Source organism: Micropterus salmoides, unplaced genomic scaffold (genome assembly GCF_014851395.1).
Source record: "Micropterus salmoides isolate LMB-PRFRI ecotype aquatic unplaced genomic scaffold, ASM1485139v1 Ms_hic_scaffold_18, whole genome shotgun sequence".
In the NCBI taxonomy this organism is placed as follows: domain Eukaryota; kingdom Metazoa; phylum Chordata; class Actinopteri; order Centrarchiformes; family Centrarchidae; genus Micropterus; species Micropterus salmoides.
In genome coordinates this window covers 8,955,443-8,980,625 of record NW_024040928.1, presented here as the reverse complement: position 1 = coordinate 8,980,625, position 25,183 = coordinate 8,955,443, and the positions used below count along the sequence as shown (strand labels likewise).

Sequence of the window (25,183 nt, the reverse complement as noted above, 5' to 3'; positions counted from 1 at the left end):
TTTCGTGATGCGTCTGCATACCTCAGATGTTAGTGGTGCTGCTGACTTGGCTGATGCACTCTGATTCATAGCGTTCCTCGTGAATACACATAGGAGCATACACACACACACACACACACACACACACACACACACACACACACACACACACACACACACACTCAACCCCAAGGCAGCAACTGCTGGGGATTATCAAGAAAGGAAGTGACTATTAAAATGCCTCTCGCCCACTCACACTGTGTTAGACAGGGAGAAAGTCTGGATAACAAGACACTGGCTCCCCCAGTCAATCTTCCATTCAGGGTCTGCCAAAGAACCTAAATAGAACTTCTCAAACAGCCAATGTTGTTGTCGTTAATCCTCTTAAAGTCGATTTTTTCCCAGTTTGTATTGGCTATTATGTGATCACAACCATACTTGTGACTCGGGGATGGTTTAGCAATGAATGCAGGTCATTGTCTCCATGGATGGTATGTCATTTGATGTTGTTTGATGTCACCACAGGCAAGAGCTTCACCCTGACAATCACAGTATTCACCAACCCACCACAAGTGGCCACTTACCATCGAGCCATAAAGGTCACCGTGGACGGACCGCGTGAGCCCAGGAGTGAGTACAAAGGCACGCACATACAGTACAGTATTGGAATATGCTTAAACATTACAACAAACAAAAACACTGCTTCCTTTAATTTGCCTTTAAAGGGGTACACCAGCGATTTAGCATTGTACTTAAAAATATATGGAGGAATCACATTTCCCATAATAGACACTCCCTGTCCACGTCATTCAAACCCCACACCTCCACAGGCTCATATTCAAAGTCTGACATCATCAGGTAATTTTGTCAAACTTAAAGCTCCCTCCACAGCCACAGACGACTATGCTGTTTTCACAGGCTGAGTAGTACTCATGTAGTACATGTAGTAGTACATGACCAGTAGACTGAACTTCAAAATCGGTGGAGTGCCCCTTTAACTAAGCTGTGGGTGTGGCTGACTGTGGAGCTAGCCAATGGCAGCAAATGCCCAGCTAAAATGGTGATGGGCTAATAAAACAAGTTAATTAACACACAAAAAAATTTTACTGGCAAAAGTTCTGATTGCGTTAATTAGCAATCAACGGGCTTTAAATTTAGTTGACCTCTCGGAAAGCAGCTCAGTCTCCCGTGTGACAGTTTGAGAGAAAGAAGAGAAATAAAAAGGGAGGCAGAATATTCCTGAGAGGGTACACTGGGTAGCAGAATGCTAACATCAGCTCATTTTAATGGGCCATATAAAAACAACTGAGGAGGGAAAAAAACTTTACTATAGCCGCCAGTGCCAACTGGTCTGGCATGCAGCTGTTTCCCCAACCCTCCTCCCTATTCATAAAAAAAACATATTCTCATCTCATGGCGTCTCAATGAACAATATCCCATCACAAACAACCCACCCGCCTGCCCCGTCACATATGGCACCAGGATGCACAGAGACACAGAGGAGCCGGGAGACAGTAGGATTAGTACCACCATCAGTCTCCGTTGTAGGAAACCTGCCTGTGGTGCCAAAAAACGCCTCAGAAACTCAACATTCAGCGTTCATCAACACGCACCCTGAAACAAAGGCACATGTTTGTCGTCAAACGCACGTGTACTCACAATCACACCCACTTTTTCCTCCTCGCTCTCGAGCCATCTTGTTTGATCAAAAGCATTTCCTGTGCATCTGCTGTCCCCCGTCCGATGAAGTCCTGTTATTTGGTGGCGAGCAGATGGGAGTCGGAGCCGAATTTGTTTAGAAAAGCCCCAGTTTGGTCTCAACAAAGTTGCAGTCATAGACTTCTTGGAAGCCTGGACATACATACCTGATATCAGGTGAGGAGATTCTGGCAGTAGTCATAGTGAAGGGACTTTGCACTTTCATCCATTATTCTTGCCTTTGTCCCAGACCACAAGTTGGTCAAAGCCAAAGCTGTAAAGTCAAAGTCTGCTTGTTCTAACTTCAGTCTCAGGACAGTAATTTAAGCAATAAAGAGTATGTCATCATACGTAACCCCTGAACTTCTTTGCTTTGCTGTTAAGTGGTCAGAATTGCAGCGCCGGTGTAATTTACCTAAAAACTACAGCCAGAACACGTCTCCCTCTCAGGGGTCATTAAGCTGAGGTCAGAGGGTGGCAAAACACACATGTGCCCTCACAACCGCACCTCCCCTCCTCCAGGTTTTCAGCACGGAGAGACTCGGTGCTGAGAGCACCGGCTGTCTCCAAAACTGTGATTCTATCTGTGAACGCTTCATTGACACATGGGGGGGGGGTGTGTGCCGGCCATTACAGCTCTATTTTGTGTTAAACGAGTGGGTAATTAGGAGGCCTGTGGTACACCAGGCCTATACAGGGAGGGGTCCACACAGAAGACACATGGAGAAAGAACAGTGGGCTGTCTTAAGACTGACATACACTGGCACTCTGTGGCCCTTCTCTGTAAAAACAGTGTTGTTTCTGGAAAATAAGCTGACAATAATACTAAATTTCAACATGGGCAGGTAACTGGTTTTATTTATTTTCTACACTTTTCGTTCGTGATGTTATTGGCACCTTTCGCTCCCTGTAATTGACTTGCCTGGTTGTGGGTGTCTCATTCAGGAAGAACATTTTATGTCGGTGTGTTTGATGAGCCTTATGGTAGCCATATGAGTCTTCCTGAGGGATATCATTTCCCCAGCGGTTCCTCATCTAATATCCAGTTGGACCACCCATGAACGAACGGGGCTCATATCTCTGAACTATGGCGCTGAGCTTTTGCTAATTAATTGCGTGGTCAGAGTGACGAATATCAGTGGGGCCTAGTTTAAAGATCTGTGGTATGATTTTTCTCAGAGGTTTACAGTGTGTGTGCGTGTGTGTGGGCATGGTAAGTGGTTTGTCAGGTCCCTCTGGCCACTGTGTTATTAGCGGGAGGCTAACTCGGTTTCTGTGGCTCGCATTGTGCTTAATCGCTTGACAGCTCTTGGTTACCCTGTGGTTTGCCACTGCACCAACAGCTCGGCGAGTGTGCGCACATGTATGTGCCTGTGTGTACATGTCTGTTTAGACATGTACATATGATTGCAAATGCATGTAGGTCTGTCCTCTAGCGCCTGCATCTGCATGTGTGCACCCAAATGACATGTTTTGCAGAGAGAGTGTGTTATTGGTGTCATTAGTCTAGTGTAGCCACAGTGCTGATTTGGAGCAGAGCTAATAGGCCTCATTAAAAGTCATTTTGAGCTAATAGACAGGGAGTGGTTGTTTAAACCAATATGCTTTTATAGGTGGTTCTGTCTCCTTTCAGCTGCTCCTGACGGTGGCTGCGGCCAGCTGAGACAAACTTCCTGAGTGATAATAGCCGAGCCGTAATAACACAATATACTAGGCTTTCTGTCCAAACCCACTGTTCTCATTATAGTTAATTGATGACAGACAAACATAGGAGGTGACAAAACCATTGTGGCGTCACACAAACTGTGTCTTGCTGGGGCATATTGCAGTGGTTATTGTGCATAACTGTGTGAGTGATGTGTGTGTTGGGTGTCAGTAGTGGAGGTTAGGTCTCTGCTCCTTTGGTGTTTGAAGCTGCTGGGTCAGGGGGTTCTGAGCTTGGGGACAGGGTCGTGTTTTGGTTCGGTTTTGGTCAGGGTGTTAACATGTCTGGTGAAGAGGCCCTGGTTACTTACAGGCCTGCAGACAATATTAGTGGTTCAGGAGACCTGTCTGCCAAGCCAAACTCTTCCTGGGAAACACACATACTCACAAACACACACATTTACACAATACCTGAAGATATGTTAAACATTCACAATAATATCTTTAATAATAATATTAACTTTATTTTATTTTATAAAAATGGGTTAGAGCAAAAGACAGGAATATGTACATAAACATTACAATGATAAAATACACTAATATACAGACAAAGGGGGGAAATAAAGTGGAATGCAAAATTTTACTAGACGATAACATGGCTAATAGCAGGCTGTAGATTATGAGCATGAAAATGCATGTAAATTGACTTAAACGCTCACATAGAAGTATTATAGCAAGGAATTCCAAAGCCAGGAAGCCTCACAGGCTCTATCACCTCTAGTTACTAACCTGGACCTAGGATCAGCCAGGAGACCCTTGCCAGAGGACCTCAGGTCTAGCTTACAAAGGTTCAGGGGTACACTGTATTTTGGGGCTAGACCTAATTTAGCCTTGAACTTTATGACAAAAAATCTGAAATGAACTGGTGAAAGGAGCATAAGATGATGTGATCACACTTCCTTTAATTTGTTAAGATCTTTGCTGCCACACTTTGGACCAACTGCAAGTGAGAGATATTACTCTGGCTTACTCATAAATAAAGTGAGTTACAATAATCCAAAAGAGATGAAATACTTTCTCCAGGTCAGCAGAAGATAGGAAAAATCAAATTCTGGATATGATTTTGAAGTGAAGAAAGCAGAACTGTGTAATAAATAAGTTATTATGGATGGGAAGAATAAAGATAAAATAATAAAAATTATCTCTTTATGATTTATTGTCATTTAGCCGCAGGAACTTGTTGGACATCCAGCACTTAATCTTGTTAAAGCAGTTAATGAAAGTGACAAGATTGCTATTATGGCCAGGGGTTATTGATACATACAGCTGGGCGTTGTCTGCATAAAAATGTAGTTAATATTATATTTGCAAGTAATGTCCCCTAAAAGAAGCATGCAGACAGAAAACAATAGCGGACCTAGAAATGAGCCTTGTGGCACACCACAAGTGAGATAGTCAGCAGAGGAGGGTGCATGGTCCACCGTATCAACACCCATACATGCATTAAGACAAACGAACACACACCTTAACAACCTTATTAGAGTGGTTGCTAGGCTACGCCCTATTAAAACTCTTGAAAAATCCTTCTTAGTGCGGCTAGGCTGGAAACAGTATGACTAAGTGAGATGCCTTCATTAAATGTCTGTCATGATGACACCAAAAGGCCTCCGAACAGTGTCATCACTCACACACATGCCATTACATGTGCTTCTAGGGTACTATTACCTGCTGTAAGGCCTGGGCTTTGTTTCTCACAACAGCCATTTGTGCTCAGTGCTAAATGCTAAGATCCTCACAGATGCTAATTACATTGTACCACACAATTAGATGATGTAAGACAGCTTTCATTTAATTGCCTTGGATTATGTACAGAAATACGAGGCACTTTATGTTTCTGGATTATTGTGCTTTGTCAGTGACTGTCTCAAGCAAAGTGCCCATAAAATATAATATATTTTTGTACAACATCCAGGTAATTGAAGAGGATTTTAGAAGACTCAATACTCTTTTATCCCACACAGACAGATACACACCCACACCTATCTGCTGCTATCTTACTCAAAGCAGCTTTTAACAATGTGAGCCGGACAAATAAAACTCACCCAAACATCAGGGGGAAAAGGAATGAAAAGAGGGAGGGAGGGAAAAAAGAGAGACAAAAAAGACTACAGGCTTTTCCAGAGGCAGTCAGTCAGTTGAATGTCTTATGAAGTTCCTTGAAGAGGTGCCAAGGCCTTTTACAACGCAAAACACAAAATCATTCAGTGGGAGGGAGAAACAGAGAATAAAGAGTGAGAGGGAGGCAAAAAGTGAATCATAAAAAGAGACAAAGATTAAGAAAGAGTGTCCGGAGTTTGTTGGCCCCGAGCTGCAGCAAAAAACATCTCCAAGGGATTTGTTCTCCCCTGTTCTGAATCAAAACACTTTAATGCGAGCAGAGAGGTGCAGAGGGAGCCTGTCTGAAAACCACACACAAGCCAAACTATGTGTGTGTGTGCTCTTTAAACTTTGTACAATATCATACAAGTGTGTATATAATGTGTTTTTGCGTTCAATAAATGTTTCACCATAGGGAATTATTGTGTATGTGTGTGTATACGTAAGTGTGTGTGCATGCCCTTCCCTTGCCTGGCTTGCTTTCTCCATGCTGGAACGCATGGACCACACAGACGGCTGGCAGCGCTCCACGACAGCCTGGCTCCCCCTTTCTCTCTCCCTCTCCCTCTCTCCTTAGCTCGCTGCCTCTTCTCCCACACCTCTTCTCTCTTTTTCACTTCTTCCTCTTTTTTATCTCTTTTTTTACAGTTCTGTTTTTATTATCTCCCCTCTTCTCTTTCTCTTCTCCCTCCCTCCTCTCCCTTTATACCAGACCCCCATGGTAGACGGGCGTCTGGCTGTCACCCACTCAGTGCTTTTCCTCTCGAGCCACGCTCTGCCAGCTTCAGATTGCCACCTGAAATCATTCATTGTTTCTGACCGCTCACAATAACAACATGGCCACTGTGAGCGCTCCACATAAAAAGGTGAAATATGGACCCAGTGTATTCATTCATCGACTTTACTGGCTGTTCCAACCGTGAGATGACGGACACACAGACACACACACACACACACACACACACACGCAAACACACAAACACAGACCGGCTGACTCAACCCAGGCTCCAAGAGCATGGGGGGGGTTTCTGAATCAGCCCCAAAGATACATTCATCCAATCTCACCCGCTGATCATAAACCAGACTGAAGGGCTTAGAGGGCATGACGTGACACCAAATTTATAAATTATCCCATTTATTCAGGATTTTCTGGTGCTCCACATTTTCCTCATGTTACTTATTCAGGCAGCAGGCTGGATAATTTCCTACTGATGTGTCTATACTGATAACTCTAACTTGATGTAGGTAGGGGGAGGAGGTTCTGCTTTTCTTGCAGAGACATGTGAAGCTCTGTACATTAATATGAAGCTGTAGCCAGGAGATTCATGTTAGCTTAGCATAAACAGTGGAAACGGGGAGCTAGCCTGGCTCTATCTGAATATAACAAAGTCCACCTACCAGTACCTCTTAAACTCACTAATTAACATGCTATGTCCTGTTGGTAAACTGTATCCCCTTGTTTCCAGTCATTATACTAGGCTAAACTGGCCAGATGCTAGCTGCAGCATATTTACCGTACAGACATGAAAGTGGTATCTCGTGTGACTCTCAGCAAGATCGCGAATTAGCAAATTTCCCAGAAACTATTCCTTTAAACTTTTTAGTTTTTAGTTTTTAAAAGAACACTGGTAGCCTTGTCATGAAAAATCCCAGTACATACCATACCTTGCTAAAAAAAACTATATTATATATTTTCAGCCTAAGACATATGAGGGAATAGCTCACGATACGTCAAAGATCTCTCTGTCAGGCTCAGATCCAATCTAATGCTGCCATTAATTACAGAGGACTTATATTCTATTTGCCTACTTGCTCTTACTAACTGTTATCAGATCAGCAGGGGTGAGTTGAATCCGGACTTATGTCTCTTCGACGGCTGAAATAATACTATTCTAGGATTGGTGTGTAACTGTGTGATTAGAGATACTATCTATAGAAGTGTTATCAAATCATTATTTATCTTTTTTAGTGTGCGTGTGTGCATGTGTAAGCCTGTACTGTAGGTGCTTGTGTAAGGGTGTATGCATGAAGCATGTGTGCAAATGTCCATGATTGCATGTGCAGACCTGTGTTTGCATACGTCCATTTTTGCAGTGTATGTGTTACTCTGTGTGTGGAAGTTGCTCACATCTGGTCTGAATCTGTCCATGTTTCCGGCCGCTGGCTGGGCAGGGAAGTGGCAGGCGCTATCAAAAATCTCCGCTGTTTTCACAGGGATGATGGGAATCTCAGGGACTTTCCCTACGGCAGTGAAATCATCCGCCTTTCCCGCTCCTTTAAATACCCCCGGCTCATTCCTCCGCCCTGCTAGGGTTCCGATAAAACAGCTGAGACGTCTTGTGTTTGGCAACAGTTGTCCTCTAAAAGGTGTAATTAACTCATGAAAAACTGTATTTACTGTCAAGCCCTGCTAAACTAATGGACTTGAGGTCTGCCTGTTTGGAGTGTAAATTGGACCTTAATGTGGTGGTTGACATGCTGCATTTCTGTAGGAGAAAAAATACATCGGTTTCCTTTAAACTGCGTTGCATCCGTAGGTTTCCTGACACTATGGTTGTCCAGGGTGGAAGCTGAGCACTACTGAAATTGTGTTTAGGTTTAAGATACCAATGACAGAGAGCTGGCTTGTCATGCAGATCAAAACGGTCTTTATCTCCTTAAATATACATGTAAACATCTGGCTGTGTTTTGAGACCTTCCTCAAAGATGTTGAAATTCTAAATCCCTCTCTAACTATTTCACCATTTGCTGTGCTCAGCACTCTTCACAGAGCCTATCTCTCCTGACTTGTTCAGACCCATCCAGAGCTCTTAATTTACTGGTCATCAGGGTCTCTTACTCTCCATGTGCCTCCTCCCCCCAGTGTCTGTCCCTCCCTGTCTCCCCTCATCTCCCTTGGTCTCCCATTGCTATTTATTCCCATCACTAGGAGACCAGCTGTGCACAAAGGCCGCACTGTGTCCCGAGGCTTTTTTAGAATAGAAATTCGGTCTGTTGAAAATGGAAACGCTATGATTGACTGGGCACAGCTTGCAAAGAGAGATGAGGAATGCCAACGAGAAGCACAAATTATCCACAGGAACGATGGAGAAATATTATTAATGAAATATGGCCATGAATTATGTTATAAAGAAAAAAAAAACTATAGTAAGGTTTTCAAGTAGCCGATATTATTCGCTTTCCAAAGCAACTATGTGAAGAAGCCGGTGGTGAGATTTACGTTTATTTTGAACTGTATGATGCCGGTCCGGTAACGTCACTGTAATAAAAATCATGGCATTTCGGACTTGTCACTGGCTGCATTTTCACTCCCGCCAATCTTGAGTCATTGCAGAGCAGAATTCCAGACAGTTGTTCCGGAATAAAATCATTTGTTGTGAAGAGTAAGTTTATAAAAGCATTTCTGAGGCTCTTTTTTTCTCCTAACTTAGTAGTAGTAGTAGAGTAGTAGAAAAATGCTGCACAGTGGACAAGGCAGATATTAAAACATAATTTTGTTGTTGCTTTTAGTTGATGGTGGAAATGACATAAAATTTGCAGAGAGAAAGGTGGGCATGACATGCAACAAAGCTCTTCATCTGGGGGACTATTAGTCCACAAGGACCCGCTGCAAGGCAGTTTTCTGTGGTCTTAGATCTTTGTAATGGGGATTCAGTAACACAAATGATGATTTTTCTTAAGGTCTCCCCTCCTCTCTTTACCTCTCCCTCCATAACACCCACCCAGTGCAATACGTGTAGTGCCAGGCCTTTGTTCCCAGTGCAGGCAGCAGGCACGTTGGGCAGGATTCTGAAGCAGCTCGCTGTTTCTGTCTGAGCCAGCTGGAGCTCTGCCAAGCACAGCAGGAGTTTCTACTCTTCTCTGTTTGATATTTACTTTACCGCCTTTACAGGGGAACTAGTGCGAGACCAGACAGACGCACTGACACAGGCCTGTGTCAGTGGTAAAAAGGACTGTGTGTGCATAGGCTACCCCACCTTTGCAAAACTATAGTCTACACCTGGTCCCCTGGGCAGGTTTTGCTTTGGTTCCCGACTATACAGGCTGCAACTGGGAAAGAGATGGGCTGGCTCTGACAGAGCAAGTGACACATTGTCTTTTGTTTGTGTGCAAGATCTATGTGTTTGCAGTGTGCATGAATGTGTATTTGTATATCGGAGGAGTCTAGCGTTACCAGCCTGAAAGAGTGATGAGAATAGAAACAAGGATATAAAGGGTGTAACATTATCGGCAGAGGAATGCAGGAAAAGAGCGGGTATAACATATTTGGCATGGGTTACGACTCCTGTGGAGATAATGGGCCAATGGCGTGAGAGCTTGTGTTTACCTGAGGAAGAAGCCCCAGGTTAAAACTAAACACACATGCAACCTTTCACTCAGTATCGTCCTTTCTACTCTCTCGATTTCGCTCATGCAAAGTGATATGAGATAATTGCCTTTGTTAATGAGCTGGATGTAGCATCCCATTCCCAAAGGCCTCTGTACCTCCTCTTTGTTTAGGAGCACAAACTGTGTTTACCAAGTAAGGCATGGCACACAGAAGAACTGCGTCATTAAATGCACATTATGAAGGACTACCAACAAACCGTATGCCAAGAGAAAAGCAAACTAATTGAGATCATCAATCATACAGAGCTGAGCACTGTCAGTGAGTTTCATCTTACTGTGCTAAAAATATGGTTTGCATGCAACATCACAGCAGTAATTAACACTGTTATCAAATCAAATTCTGTTTTACTGCAGCATGGAACCCATCAGTGACTAGTGTATCTCGTTACCAATGAAACACTGTTTTGTGTGTTCGCAGGGCATCGTCAGAAACTCGAGGACCCTCCCAAGACTGGTCTCTTCTCAGACCGCCTTAGTGAGCTTGAGAGGATGAGGGTGAGGGTGGCCGTTCCCACTCAAGGCCCCCGGCCAACGCTCAACACAGCGGCCAACTCCTTCAACCCGCAGGGACAGGCACAGATAACAGGCGAGCACCTGATTCTCAGCTTTTATCATAGAACCAGAAAAGCGTTAAGCCTAGTGAAGTGTTGTGGAGCAGAATCTTACTGTGTTGAAGCTGATTTTGACCTCTGACCCTGCTGTGAAAAAAAGGTTTTTCTTCTGGGATTATATAGTTATGGGTCAACAATGTTTCAAGTGCCTTGTGGCATTAAAATAAGTTTAAAATAAAAAATTGTTTTACTGCACAACCTTTGCCGGTGGTTAGTATTTTAAAGTGTATGTCATCTATCAGAGGTGTCATTCCACAAAATGGTTCCATACCATATTTCCCTGTACTGAACAATGAAACCTTTTTTTTATCCAGAAAGAAAATAACTGTAGGCTATACCTATTGAGTTATCATATTTCTTTTGATATGTGAAGTCATGTTTTTATGGCCTGTTTCCAAGGGTACAAGACATTTAATTAAGGCTGTGCAATGATTTAGTGTCATATATCAACTTTTATTATTATCGCATTATGATAGGATCATACTGTGTTGTCATTTTACATAATTTAGTTCTCACGCTTAACGTTTAAAAAAAAGTCTAATGCAATACACAACAGTGGAACACACTTCATTGCTTTGAAAACAAGTTTGATAATTTTAAATGTAATTATGCATTTGCCATTTTGTGATTTTTATATGAATATTAGAAAATATTCTTCATCCAACAAAATCCAAATATAGCATTATTTAAAGAGTTCATATTATGCTCATTTTCAGGTTCAAAATCTTATTTAGTGGCTGTACCAGAACAGGTTAACATAGTTTTTTAAGAACACCATATTTTTGTCATATTGCACATTGCTGCAGCTCCTCTTTTCACTCTGTGTGTTGAATGCTTCGTTTTAGCTACAGAGTGAGGCATCTTACTTGTATAAAATCTTATTTGGGAGTTGCACATGCGCAGTTCCTAGGTAGGGTGGGTCCTGAGAAGCTGGTAAACACTGCTTTGGATCAGCTGTATGTGTTCACCATACCAGCTTAGCAACATGGATTGGAGCAAGAGTTTCCGAGTGGTGAGTTATTAATCTGTAACAAAGATATCTTTCATCCATAAAGGTTTAACTGTGCACTGTCTCAATGTAACATCTTTATGTCCATCGACTGCCTGGAGGGTAGCTATTGTTTGGAAGTAGGAGGAGAGGCAGCAGGGAGATGTCTTATCACTGTGTGCTGCAGCTCAGAGTGTTTTTCTACTGGTGTTTTTGAGGGCGTGTCTGACTAGCAGCTAGGCGAGCATTATGACGTGCATTTCGCTGTGACGTCACAGCAAAGTGGAAGAAAAGGCTCGACTACAAAGTTGTTTTCAGGCAGTTCAGAGCAGTGTTTTCTGTGGGAGATGGGCACTCCCTTTGGGCTGGACATTGGGCTTTTTCACTTTGCAAACCTATTACATGCATAAAAAAGGTATATAACCATTCAGTAAAGGAGAGGGGAAAAGCCAAAATGCATAATAAGACCTCTTTAACAATTCATTATAGAAGTAGGAACATCTACACAATATGCACCATATGTTTCCTGAATAGTGTCCTTAAGTGTATCACTGAATAAGCAAGCAGGCTGAGTCAAAAACTGAGTTACAACATAAGCAACATTTACTGTTTGTAAGGTGAACTATCAAACCCCAATTCGAGCCATGGGCACATCCTGATGGGACCACAGAAAGCCCAGTTCTGTATGTTACATTGCCTCCGAGATCTTCTGTCTTTCTCTACTCTGTCACTCTATCAATCTGCATCCTAGATGGTAACACTATCTCTCACGGTTCGGGATGGCTGCTACTTGATCGCCCACACCTCTGGAGGCTCGCCACAGATCGTCATTTAGCTCTTAGTTACTCTCTGGAATGGCTTTTTAGTGTTACTTACGGGATCATTTGAGGGATGGTTAAACAGCGTAGCAGTGTGGCGGCGAGTGAAGAGTATTATGCACTGGGTTGGACATCAATTGTATGTGAGCCAGTGTAAATATTTTGAGGTGAAGCTTGAACTTTATATCCAAGTGCATTTGATTAGAGCAGTGATTCCGAACTTTTTTTTGTCTGACGTACCCTCACAGCCCTGTCAGTTGAACTCAAGAACCCCAAGCACCACTGTCATGTTCCAAATGTGTTTTGAATTGATTTTGACACCAAGTGCATGTATTTTCATACAACTGAGCTGTCAATGATTAGGTCGGTTTGATCATGTTTGCATTCTGATTACGAGTAGCAGAGACTGGAAGTTCAACCATTATCAATTACTTGTAGCTAACTATGGCAACTGTTTATCCTTTAGTACTTTTAGCTAACTATTTCAACTGTACTCTAAGTACTTTAAGCTATTTCAACCATTTCTAACCCTAACCTATTTGTCCATTACTTTTACCTTACTATTTAAAGTGTTTATCCTTTAGTGCTCCTAACTATTTCAGCCATTAAAGCATTACTTTTAGCTAAGTCAGCTGTTTATCTATTAGTACTTTTAGCTAACTATTTCAACTGTATTCCATTAGTACTTTAAGTTATTTCAACCATTTCTCCATTATGTTTTGCTATTTCAATTAACCTATTTATCCATTACTTTTAGCTTACTATTTAAACTATTTTTCCACTAATTTAGCTCTCTTGTTAAACCTTTTATTTCTTATGTATCGCTATCTATATTAAGCTTCCATCTATCCATCCATCCATCGTCAACCGCTTATTCTGGGTACAGGGTCGCAGGGGGGCAAAAGGCGGGGGTTCACCCTAGACAGGTCGCCAGTCCATCGCAGATTTTAAGCTTTTATCCATTTTCTTTTTAACTGTATCGCTCCGCTCACTTGTTAACTGGTTTTCACACACTCAGCTGCAATACATTCAGGAATTACAGCTGACACAGTATGTGTATTTTTTTAATCAAATCTTATTTTTTTTTAAAAAATTAGTTTATTAGTATTCTATCTCAGTCTTTACACACACAGCCTAAATCACTTCATATTTGTTCCGAAATTTCATCAGAACACGTACATATAGCTTGCATACAATGCCATATCAATCAAATTTCATGCTCTATACTAGTGATGCAGCACAGATACGAACTATAAAGTGTGTGCGGCGGTTATTTTCTTGGTTTGCTGCTGGTGTGTTTACACCCTGGGTGTGTGCCAGCAAGGCTCTCTGTGCCTCAGCTGCAAGCACAATGTTTTATAAGGCAAACAGGAAGATCTTCTCTTCGAAGGTAAACATTAGATGTGTCATTATGGAGGATGTTGCATAACGCGCCCAACTGATACTTACCTCTAAACATAAGCACAGAGAAACAGAGCCACTATTAATGTCTACAGTTGTTGTGAATGTTATTGTCAATTTGCTACCCATTTTAGCAAAGAAATTAGCACATCTGAACCAGCCGATGGGCCTGTAGTTATTAATCATTCTTTTTTTTCCTGTCTGTTTTTATCTTTCTGGGCCTTCCTTCTTCCCTTGCCTTGCTCCATTTCTTCCCATCAGACCCTCGTCAGTCCCAGTCCTCTCCACCCTGGTCGTATGAACAGACATACCCATCCTACCTGAGTCCCATGGCGTCCCCCTCAGTCCACTCCACCACCCCCCTCTCCTCCAGCCGGGGCACGGGCCTGCCAGCCATCAGTGACGTGCCTAGACGATTGCCAGGTAGAGCCACTACTCTGCCACTGTGTGAAACCACCCAGTCTCCTCGTCCCATCAGGACTGCCTTAACATATATATATCCAAATAGTACATTTTCTAATGCAATAGAAGGAGGGAAGGGAAAGAAAAAGACAGACGTGCATACACACAAGCTCACACTCAAAAGCAGAAACATAAACAAAGGCTGCAAAAGACCAGAGTCTAATACAGCACAGCGAGCTGCTATTAGCTCATTCTCAAATGAACGTGAGGAATGAGGCATGTTGTATGAGGCATGTAGTCCGACTGTCTCTCCAGAGAGCGGTTTGGATGGCGTGGATGACAGTGGAGGAAAAAACGATTGTTTCCTTTTTTCCTTGCTCCAAGCCTTTGATCCCAGAGGAGTATGGGTAATAACAGGCCCAGGGATAATAACAGGCTCGTGACTGACAAATAAAGTGTCTTTATAGCGATACACCACTCTCACAAGGCATTCTGGGTAATTGCATTAGCCAGACTGTTTGCCGTAACGGCAGCATCTGTGTTCCAATTTGTCTCTGTTTTTCCCCCAATGTGAAAGCTCCTTTAAACTCCCTACATGCCGCCAGACAAGTTTCTCCCCCATACACCTGTTTGACTCACTGCCATGAGAGTTTTTTTTTCTACCCTACTTTTTTCCCCTTCTGTTTTCTTGTGCTAACGTACTACACTTTCTTGTGTGTGTGTGTGTGTGTGCCCCGAGCGAGGGTGAGTGATTATGCGACGCAGCCGTGTGACTCTGCATTAGAAAAGGCTTAAAATCCAGCCAGCTGCCTTGTCAACTTTGATTAGTTTGGTCTTTCCTTTCAGCTTTCATCTCCCGAGTGCCAGAGCTTTGTTCTCAAAGTGACACACGTGCATGTGCGAGCACGTCTATACGCATAAACACAGGCCCTAACCTCGCTTCCTAGCCTTTACCCACTTGCACACCTCGAGCATTTAATGCCTCCTAAGTGATGTGACTAAGGCTCTCAGATCTCTGGAGATCATATTGACACCTCGCCAGGCTGCACTGTAACAGTATCCAGCCACAGAATCTGATATGGATCCTCTGTGTGCAAACTCTGCACCGCTCCGCCCCTTCCTCGCACACCTTTACACAATCCAGCTCATGTGTTGAAATGTTACAGTTGCTAAGAAGCAGTTGCAAAAGCTCATCAGTCAAGTCAAACACCTAATTCGGAAGTGATGCTCTAGAGTTTGTAAAGTCCTTCCAAATATTTAGACAATGCTCCACTCTGGTTTCATTTAAACTAATAAAGTTCGATCTGGCTCATCATCACAGGGCCCCTTTGAGCACTAAAATAGGTCCAAATGTTAAAAGCAGGAGTTTACTGAACACCGCCGGTCATGTCTGAGATCACACTGCTCCTCCACAGCAGAGACAATCACCTACTATTCCTATTAGAATCAAACGGATTTTGTGGAAAGAGGAAGTTTAAAGGCCTTAATTGGCAGCATATGCTATCTGACGCTAGCGACAAACCCGGCTTCGCAATTCCTCTGTGCACATAAACACCGCGTGCCCCCTCCTCTTCCACGCCACCCCCTGTCCTCTCGCAGCAGACATGGTGACACGGAAGACGCCTGGTGATTTATGATAAGAGCGCCATGGCTGGACTAAACCACTGAGAAGAGACGGGAGGGAGCGAGTGCGAGAGGGGGAGGACCTCCTATTCTCCTTAAACTCTGCGCCCAGCGCGAAGCTCGCCGCAGCCAGTTAGTGGTTTTGGGGTATTTTTTAAGGGATGAAGCGAAGAGAGGAACGAAGGGTGAGATGGAGCAGCTCTCTCGCTTGCTCGCTTGTGCGCGTGCACACGGACACACACGTACACACACACGCTGGAGCCGATGGGAGGCGAGGAGAGGAGCCACATCAGAGCTCAGCCCTGCCTCATTATGGATCTCATGGAAACTGTTTCTGCTCAAAGTGTTTCCACATGTGCAGCTCCTGATTCATCCCAACTGCTTTTTTATGTGCATACAGTATTCACACACATACACCCCCACACCGTTTGCACACACACAGACACACATTCGCATGCATAAACAGTTACACAGATACACATGAACATGCACCAACACACACGCAGAAACATAAATATGCAGAGGCGTAAACATGTTGCATGCGTGGGACTTCACTGACGTGTTGTTAACTTTGTCAGACCTCAAGAGCTGAAGTGAAAAACAGCACAGAAGTTGATGAATAAAACAATATTTATAGATAAATACTATTCCATAACTGTGCCCACAAAATCCATTAGCCAAAGTCTTTTCTAAATTAGTTAATACACATATCTGGCTGGAAATATTTGATCACATACAGTTTACTACTGTTCCATTTCTCAGGGGACTTATTTGTTAAATTCAATTGCTCTACAATACAAAGTGCTAAAACGTTTGAGTCCAAAGCCAAATTTCACATAATCAAAACTGACAAAGTGGTAAGAAGAAGTGTAATTATTTAGGCTCGCATGGTAATATCTGCTGTACTACTGATGTCAGAGAATTCTAATGAAATGAATGTTTTTATGTGTTTGTGTCTGTAGGTTCTTCTGACCTGAGCCCGTTCCCCGGTCAGTTTGAGCGTCAGTTCCCGGGCCTCTCCTCCCTCACAGAGAGTCGTTTCTCCAGCCCTCGGATGCACTACCCGGCCACCTTCACCTACACCCCGCCCGTCACCTCTGCCATGTCGCTGGGCAGTGCCCACTACCACACCTACCTTCCACCTCCTTACCCGGGCTCCACCCAGAGCCAGAGCGGACCCTTCCAAACTAGCAGTACGCCCTATCTCTACTACGGCGCTTCGTCCGGCTCGTACCAGTTCTCCATGGTTCCCGGTGGGGACCGTTCGCCCTCCCGGATGATCCCACCTTGCACTAGCGCCTCAACGGGCACCTCCCTGGTGAACCCCAACCTGCCCAGCCAGACGGAGGGAGGGGTAGATGGCGATGGCAGCCACAGTAACTCCCCGACTGTTCTCAACCCTGGAGGCCGCATGGATGAAGCTGTCTGGAGGCCATATTGAAGAAAACCCCGGGGGGCGGAGATCGGAAGACACCTGATGTCATGGTTTGAAAGCACAAAACCTGAAAAGGGGATTTTTGAGCTCTCATCAGCTATCTCTACCTTCTGCTTGGAAATTAAGGTTGAGATATAAAAAAAAAGACCAGACTTGTACGGACTTGTCTTCCTGGAATGTGTTTTGACCAAGGCACTACAAAGGGAGTCCTTCTCGCAGCAATAATGAAAAAGGCAAATTCGTTTTACTAGGCCCAAGTGGATGAGACATTATTCCAGTCTTATTATAGTCCACAAGCTAAGGGATGCTTCAAAAATATTTGTAAAAGACTGCCTCTTTTGTATAGTGTTTGTATTTCAATAAGGCTTTTTGCAGAGCATGTTTTTGTACTATGACAATATCAAGATGCAAGTTAGGCACTGAGTAGCAAGTGATGAAAGTAACACATATGTTACCTTAAGTGGTATGGACAGTAAATTTGCTTTAAACCAATTAATTTAACTTGTATATTGTGGGTGAAACGTTGATGTAGATTGAGGCGTTTTCTTAGTTTTAACTTATAAAGCCATAAATTATGTATTGTATTTGAAACTTGAGTCAAAGAAATGTAATCTGAATATTTTTGATGCATCTATATGACTAAGTTAAAATTATTTTTTTTTGATAGGTAATTTAAGAGAGTGAGAGGTTTAATTTTTTTTTGTAGTACCCAAAGATTTAAAACGTTTCGAATATGAAATGTAATTTCCAAAGAGTATTGCAACATGTTTCTTCTGGTATAACTTTCAGTTTAACTGCTCTACACGTTAAGAGCCCAACATCCTCGCAAGGCGTTGACACACATTTGGCTTGGAATTAAATCTTTGGTATTTATTGAGCAATAACTCGTATTGTGCCTCTACCATGAAAGAGAGCTTTAATGGGGAAAATAATTATCCGATGGGAAAATTCTGCTTGATTTCTTTAGTTAGTCTAGATGACATGCACACAGATACATATGTATTTTCTTGTCCAAATAAGAAATTGTACACTTACACACAAACTGACATTTAGCCCAAAGATGATTATGGCGGTGCCCCGCCTTGTGGTGCTCTGAGTGCACTCCAAAGCAGCAGGTCAGATTTTTCAGTTAGTTTCAGTTATTTTATGATACGTGAACTCCTCAGGACTGGAATAATCCTGGATGATCTCATGTCCCACAGATTTGCTAAATCTGCAAGGTTTTTTTTTTTTTCAGATCCAGTCCGGCTAAATACTCTGTCAAGATTATAGGGAAAACATGCCAAGTCTATTATAGCTTTCATATCATGTGCAAAAGATAGCTTTGAAAAGGTGTGTCTTAGTGTGCGACACACACGGGTACTTTTTTTTTGATTCTTTGCATATTTCTCTTTCAGTCTCTGTGATTGAAAAGGAAATATATCGCAGTTAAAGACAAAAGAGACTGTGACATTCCTTCAGATATCTATTTATTTGCCATTTTTTGCTTTTGTTGACATCGTTTTCCAAATAGATTTATTCTGTCCTCACCAAACCAGTGTCATGATCTAAAATCATTCTGTGGCACCAGGGTCAGGGGAGGTCTGATATTTTCCAATTTCAAATTACTATGTGACTTTTCTGAAAAAGTTGTTGGAGTTAAAGGAAAAAGTGCAAAAACCGAGGTGATTGGATGCAGCTGCTGGCAGCAAACTGGTAACCGAAAAATATGGGAGACTTGTGTATGTTTGTTTCATAAAGCACTTATTTCTTGTTTTATTTCTAGCAGCACTTGCGGCTGGCTGCCAGCAGGGCTCGTGGTTTTGGTCCTCAGTGTAGATATAACGCCACTGGAGTCACACACACACAAATACACACACAGAATGGATAACACTTGGCCAAACAAGCCATTTACATTGGAGTTGAATCTGATCTCACAGGGCAGTTGGTATTTGTTTTAAAAAAAAAAAAAAAGCAGTTTTCTTGCTTTCATACAATATGATATTCAGTGCATGTAGGTAATATAATAACCCAATTTGAAAAAGCTGAGAAAAACACGGCCCTGTCCAAGGATCAGACTTCAAGCTTTTCATTGAAGGTTTGCACGCAGTGCCTCTTTTCCAGTCTCTGCAGAGGATGGTCTGAACTCAGTTAATGGAATTGAACATGTCACACTACATTTCCCCAAATGCTTCAGCCCAAACGAAAACGTTTTTTTTTGTTGTTTTTTTTTTGCTGTTACAGTGTAACATAAGAAAGCAAATAAAAACCTTTTAGATAGTTGTGACTTTACAGCTTTTTTCCAATTACAGATTTATTCAGTGTCTCCATAGTAACTATGCACATGTGTTGGAATTTATTTAATCTGCTTCTTTCTTTCCAAACTTTGAACAGGAAATGGTCTTTTAAAAACTGTTTACACATCAATGCAGCACTGACATCCCATTTTGTCCTCATCTGCTTTTGTTTGTGTTGTGTTTTTTTTTCTTTTCAAAAAACAAAAAGTTCATACTTTTTCTTTGCTTTGGTTTACACAAACTGTCATCGAAAACTTTGTATTATTTAATGATCAACATGTATGATATCCAGGAACTGTAGCTTATCCCTGCTCTTATGTAAAGTGTACTTCTTATGTCTATTGTGCTTTTTTTCTCATGAACGCTTGTCAGGAATTTTAAACTAACGGAGTCTCCATTAGATTTTGCTGGTACGTTTCATAAAGATCAAGTTTTAAAGGGACAAACAGACCTGACAACAGTGAGTGAAATTGGCATTGTGATTGTACATTTTGTTTATTTTAAGAATAAAATAGGAATTTTGTAACTTAATTTTCCCTCTTAATCTTCTCTTTCCTCTGAAATAACAGATTTCATTTCATTTAAAAATTCAACAATCTGTTATGCTATTTTTTAACATAATGAATGTTGTAGATGCAGAGATTGACAATAGAAGGCTTTTTTCACATCCATCTACTTGACGGGGAATGTTTCTTTGTTTCATCCATCATATTTTCCGGGAAATTTGGATTAGATTTCCCTGTGTGCTGAATTTCCATTTAAATATAAAGGACCACCACTGAGTATACTTTTAACTCTCCAAGAACATTTAGAAGTATCATCACTTGTTTAATCTTTTCTGAAACAGTTAACAAAGATCTCAGAGCATGTTGTGCATAGGAAGCACATTTAGCGGTGTCATCTCTGGTCTGCCGCTCCGTCTGCACCAACATTGTCTTTGGACGGGAACTAAAGCAGGCTGGGGTCCCGGCACACTCAGCCAGACTACTAGTGCCACCACCACTGCCATGGCTTCATTTCAAAGGTACACTGGGAAACCAGAGAGATGAAGACAGGAACAGAGACAGGGAGAACCAGGGAAGCTGTTTTACATTATTCCAAGACATAATAGAGCCAATCTAAGTGTGCACGCACACACGAACACGTGCACGTAGATGTGTTTTTTTAAGGTTCAGATTGGGAACATTCTCGGGATTTCCCTGAATATAGATTGCATGGAAAAAAGCTCCCACTGGTTTCAGGTTCACATTCGCAGCATTCTCAGCCATGTCTAGCAATTATAATAATGAACTCTGGAGGAGCAACGGGACCCAGACACCCAGAGAAATTAGCATAATGTCCTGCATGCACGGCAGAGACAGCAGCGCAGAGGCAGACTCATTTAAGAGGGCTTGGTATAGAGTTTTGGTCCCTGTTAAATTTGGTGGTTGAACATGATGCCAGCGATGATGTACGCTTGATTTTTATACCAGGTTGTAAGTAGTCTTGCAGCTTCAGCACATAGAAGAAGACTGCACTCTCTTCCTTGTGTTATGCAATCAACAGAGAGGAATACATACAGGAATTTATGAGGAGACAAAACCACTCCATTCAGATAACTTGAGCGCGCACACACACACACACACACACACACACACACACACACACAGCTGACAGCCCAATACAAATTGTTTACTTGACCTCTACAAATGTTTCAGAGGAGCAGCTCAGGCGGGAAGTGATCCTCAAGGGTCCCATACCACTCACAGAGCTGTATATCTCTGCCTATGTTTCCGTCTCCACTAACAGGGTTGTGTGTGTGTGTGGGTGTGTGTGTGTATGTGTATGTGTATGTTTGTGTGTGTAAGTGTGTAAGTGTGTGGGTGTGCGTAACTTTTTTTGCCCTCAAACAGGAATCCACGCATCTTGATTTCTCATTTAGTCCCGAGATAAACTCAGGGCAGGGGACTCTCCAGTGTGGGCCTGAACCGTCGAATCAGCGTCAAGCGCTGACCTCCCTGAACCTTTCTAATCTGATGTCATCTGAGTTTAACGATGGGCTGCCTAAAAGTCTCAGAGGAAGACCATCTTTGAGCTCAGCCCATGCCCACCATAAATCACACAAGATTGATCTTAATTTGATCTGATTGTAATTGAGCAACACCCCTCCTGGGCCAGGAGAATATTCAAACTGAGTCAACAATAACTGTGTACTTTGGCGCACTCTAGTGGCTTTTTTATTTAACCATAGGGACTGGGGTGAGGGGCCCACCCATATGCTGCGCCATACAGCCAAAGGCAGGCTGGATGTGGCCAAACTAGCTCTTATTATATTAGTAGTACTCCTGCTACAGTTCCAACACCCCACATTTTGTCTCTGTGGACACAAGAACTTTTGCACCGTAAATGAATGTCAGATATGAAAAGTTCTTCACCATCCCAGAGAGCGGTTTGTAAACGACGACTTGTCTTTTGACCTGTAATAAAAGAAATGATCAATTGGCAGGCAAGCTGCATACAGGCTGCAGCCCAGAACGTCACAGACATGGTAGGTTGTAAGCGGTCTGACATCCTGCACCAGATTCCATTCATCACTAGATTAAAGCATGCCTGTGTCTTTAGCCTGCTTTGGAAACATTTGATTCCATGAAACCATTTGCAGCTAAGTGAAATGCAACTCAGAGAAAAGTGCACTTATGAAATATAAAATACCTACATTTAATGAGTTCTGCCAGTTCAGATTATGCAATCTGATACCGGCCACACTACCTTTAAAAAAAAAGAAATTACTGTGAAAATGTGAGTGTCAGGACCATGGACAGCGACCAAACACACAAACAAAAGGTCTCTTTGTCCAAGGCCTTCGCTTCATGTCAGTGTTTCAAATTATACACCATCTCAACTGTCAAAAAATGGCAAACTGTTGCAGCACGACAGAGTGTACAGAACATAAGACAGAATAAACCTCCGCCTGGTGCCAAATATTCATACAAAACAGGCCTTTTCCATAGGTTTCAGCCAGGCAATAAAATTTCAAAAATTTGGGCAGGGGCCCCATCTTTGCCTGAAACCAAGCATGAAGGAGCTCTATGTGTTCTTCCTGTCAGATGAAGGGCTGTTAAAACTTTATCAGGCGAGTGTTAATTGAGAACTAATGGACTGGTAATTCAGAGCAGTCACAGAGATCCAGCTCACCGCTAAATGACATACAATCCTGGTGACGTTTGGATCATGTTGGGGCTTTTTGGAAAATCCACCACACGACCATAGCCATCTGGGGATGCCAGGCGAAAAGGGGGATGAGGGATGCCCGCCACCGTGTCTGGTTCTGCTTTAGACATTCATCCTCTCAGTCTCCAAGGATCATAACTCGTGTTAGAGGCAGGTTTTATGGTTTATGACTGGAAAATAAAATGCTGCGTGTTTCCTGCAGGCGAAGCAATGATTTACAGCTTTGAATGATAAAGTGAGCGCCCGCCTGACAGTGCGGATGTGTGAGGGCTGCTGAGGATCCAGACATGTCCGACATGTGGATGTGAGTGTGGTCGTATAGGGAGTGTGGTCACCACTGTGCGGTTATATACATTGGAACACAGAATAGAGGGGAAAGTTCTGGCTCACTAGTAGGTATCAATACCTGACATCATCATCTCACATAATTAGCACAGTGTCCACATCCTTCTCCAGTGACCATGGATTATTTCATGTGGTCCGCAACTGGAACTGAAACCTTAACCAGTAAATCTAACCAAGAGCATAAATACCCCTGGGCTCTGCTGTCTGCAGACATGGTTACTCATTTTAACTACTCCTCTCCAAAAAGCCAATCAGATATGTTTATTGTTATCTTCTGCCTACATTTGGGCCTGATTATTTAAATACAGAGAAAAATGTCTTGATCACCTGGCTCCAAGCTTAAACAGTCCACACTTCAGGCCACGACAGGCTTGTCCCAGCCTCCACACGGCCCTACCACTGATCTAAGACAGGGCCCAGTGTGTGCCAAGAACTCTTTCTGGTGAGGTCGTCAGTCTTACGCCGAAACCGCAGGCGCGCGCCAGGCAGATCAATAATCCCCATCAAGCTTCACCACAAGTCACTCAAACCTCCAAGGGCAGGCGAGCGGAGGAGGGTTGGGGGACCTGCTGAGAATTTGATACTCTCTAAGATGCTCTGTCTCAGAGTGGAAGAGATGAGGACTTGTCTTCCAGAGCTCTGTCTCTCTTTTAAACATGATCTCCTGTTATGACATGGTTCCTGTCAGCCATGCTCTGATTAGACACTTCCTTCTCTGGCCTGTAGGACCTCAGCTTTCACCTTCTCCATAGGTCTATGTTGATGTCACGTGTAAGTCATTACCCATCATCAGGAATGACAGCAATTAGTCATTCCTGAAAGAAGGAGTATGTCAGTGGCAAGAGAGAGCTGAGTCTGTAAGTCACAAAGCTAAGCATCTGTTTTCCTGAGAACCAAATACTCTGCGATCTTTACCTCTGAAAGTTCTTTAACTATCCTCAAAGACTCTACTTACCATCTGGATGAAGAAATATTCGGTCCACTGCGTGAAAAACCTGTTTTCGAAGTACCAAAACTTGTTTCCAACAGGTAGCTGGAATTGACATATGGACTTGCTCATTTTGTAGGCCACCACAAAAGAAAAATATAAAAGTGTTATTTTCATATGAAAATATAAAGTTATAGAAAGTAACAACAATATAGATCATTATAAATGATGGGAAAGTTCAAATTGAGCAAGGACGTTTATCATTTCCGAAATACCCTCTTTGTCTGGATTACGAAACGAGGCGAGATGTGACCACACTCACATCCACGTCTGGATCCTCAGCAGCATGTTAAAAATCCTTTCTTTTCTTTTTTTGTGCAACAATATTTTTTTCATTCAGATGATTAGATGTCTTTACGGTACATGAGAGGCACAAACTGGAGTTATGTCTGGCCTATGTATGATCAAATTGAAAAAAGTGCGGAACAGGATATTACCCAACAAATGAAGCCCTTTCTGCTGCTATTGCAGATAAAGGACATGGATACTACAGGGCTCCTACTACTAAAATAGCAGAGCAGTATGAGGTGAAACCAAACTTCACCTCAGGCTGAAACATATGTGTGTATCTCGTGGGTACAATATCTATGGTAAGCAGCTGCTAAATATGACGTGTACTTGCAAGGAGCACAGAAGTCTATAAGGCAGTATTTCTTAAACTACAGGTCTGGCCCTTAATTGGATCACAGGTCTGTTTCTGGTAGGTCCTCAAACGTCAAACACACCAGTTTGTTTTAATCAGCTCAGGTCTCAAAGCAAGACTCAATTTAGACAATTTATGCCTGAGCTGAAAAGGTTTACTAAACCTGGCTATAAAAGTGCACTATGTGTGAGTCCCTGTCAGCCTATATGTACTCCCTATGCTATGGTGGCCAAGCCAAGGCCAGTGACTGGTAGATCCACTGGGAGTGTTATAACAGATTAATGTGGCGTGCCAGGCCCCATGACCAGACGTGTTTGACGTTAATGCTCCACTGTATATTATCCAGCTTGCAGAAACGTTGGATGTGAGCGATGGGATCCAAGGACAGGGATGTTTAGGTACTAATTACCAAACAGCAAGGCACAAGTCTCGCTCCATATTTCCTTACTCCTGTGGAAACACTAGGCAGGCTCCATTTATTTTCTTTGACTGTTGTTTCTGGCAAGGCCATGTCTCAGTAAACACCACTCGCCCACCATTGTAAATCCGACAGGCGCAGATCTTTCAAGTTAGACT

The 25,183-nt window shown here is 42.7% G+C and overlaps 1 protein-coding gene across 2 annotated transcripts in view; it reads left to right on the top strand.

Moving 5' to 3' along the window:
- The window catches only part of runx2b (RUNX family transcription factor 2b), a 41,974-nt gene extending 22,022 nt beyond the window's left edge, over positions 1 to 19,952 (top strand). For both annotated transcript variants that reach the window (XM_038727467.1, XM_038727468.1), the window contains 4 exons: positions 505 to 609; positions 10,286 to 10,453; positions 13,947 to 14,108; positions 16,673 to 19,952. In XM_038727467.1, coding sequence (XP_038583395.1) covers positions 505 to 609; positions 10,286 to 10,453; positions 13,947 to 14,108; positions 16,673 to 17,151 — 914 coding nt within the window. In that variant the 3' untranslated portion in view covers positions 17,152 to 19,952. The remainder of the gene's footprint in view (positions 1 to 504; positions 610 to 10,285; positions 10,454 to 13,946; positions 14,109 to 16,672) is intronic.
- The last annotated feature ends 5,231 nt before the right edge of the window (positions 19,953 to 25,183 follow it).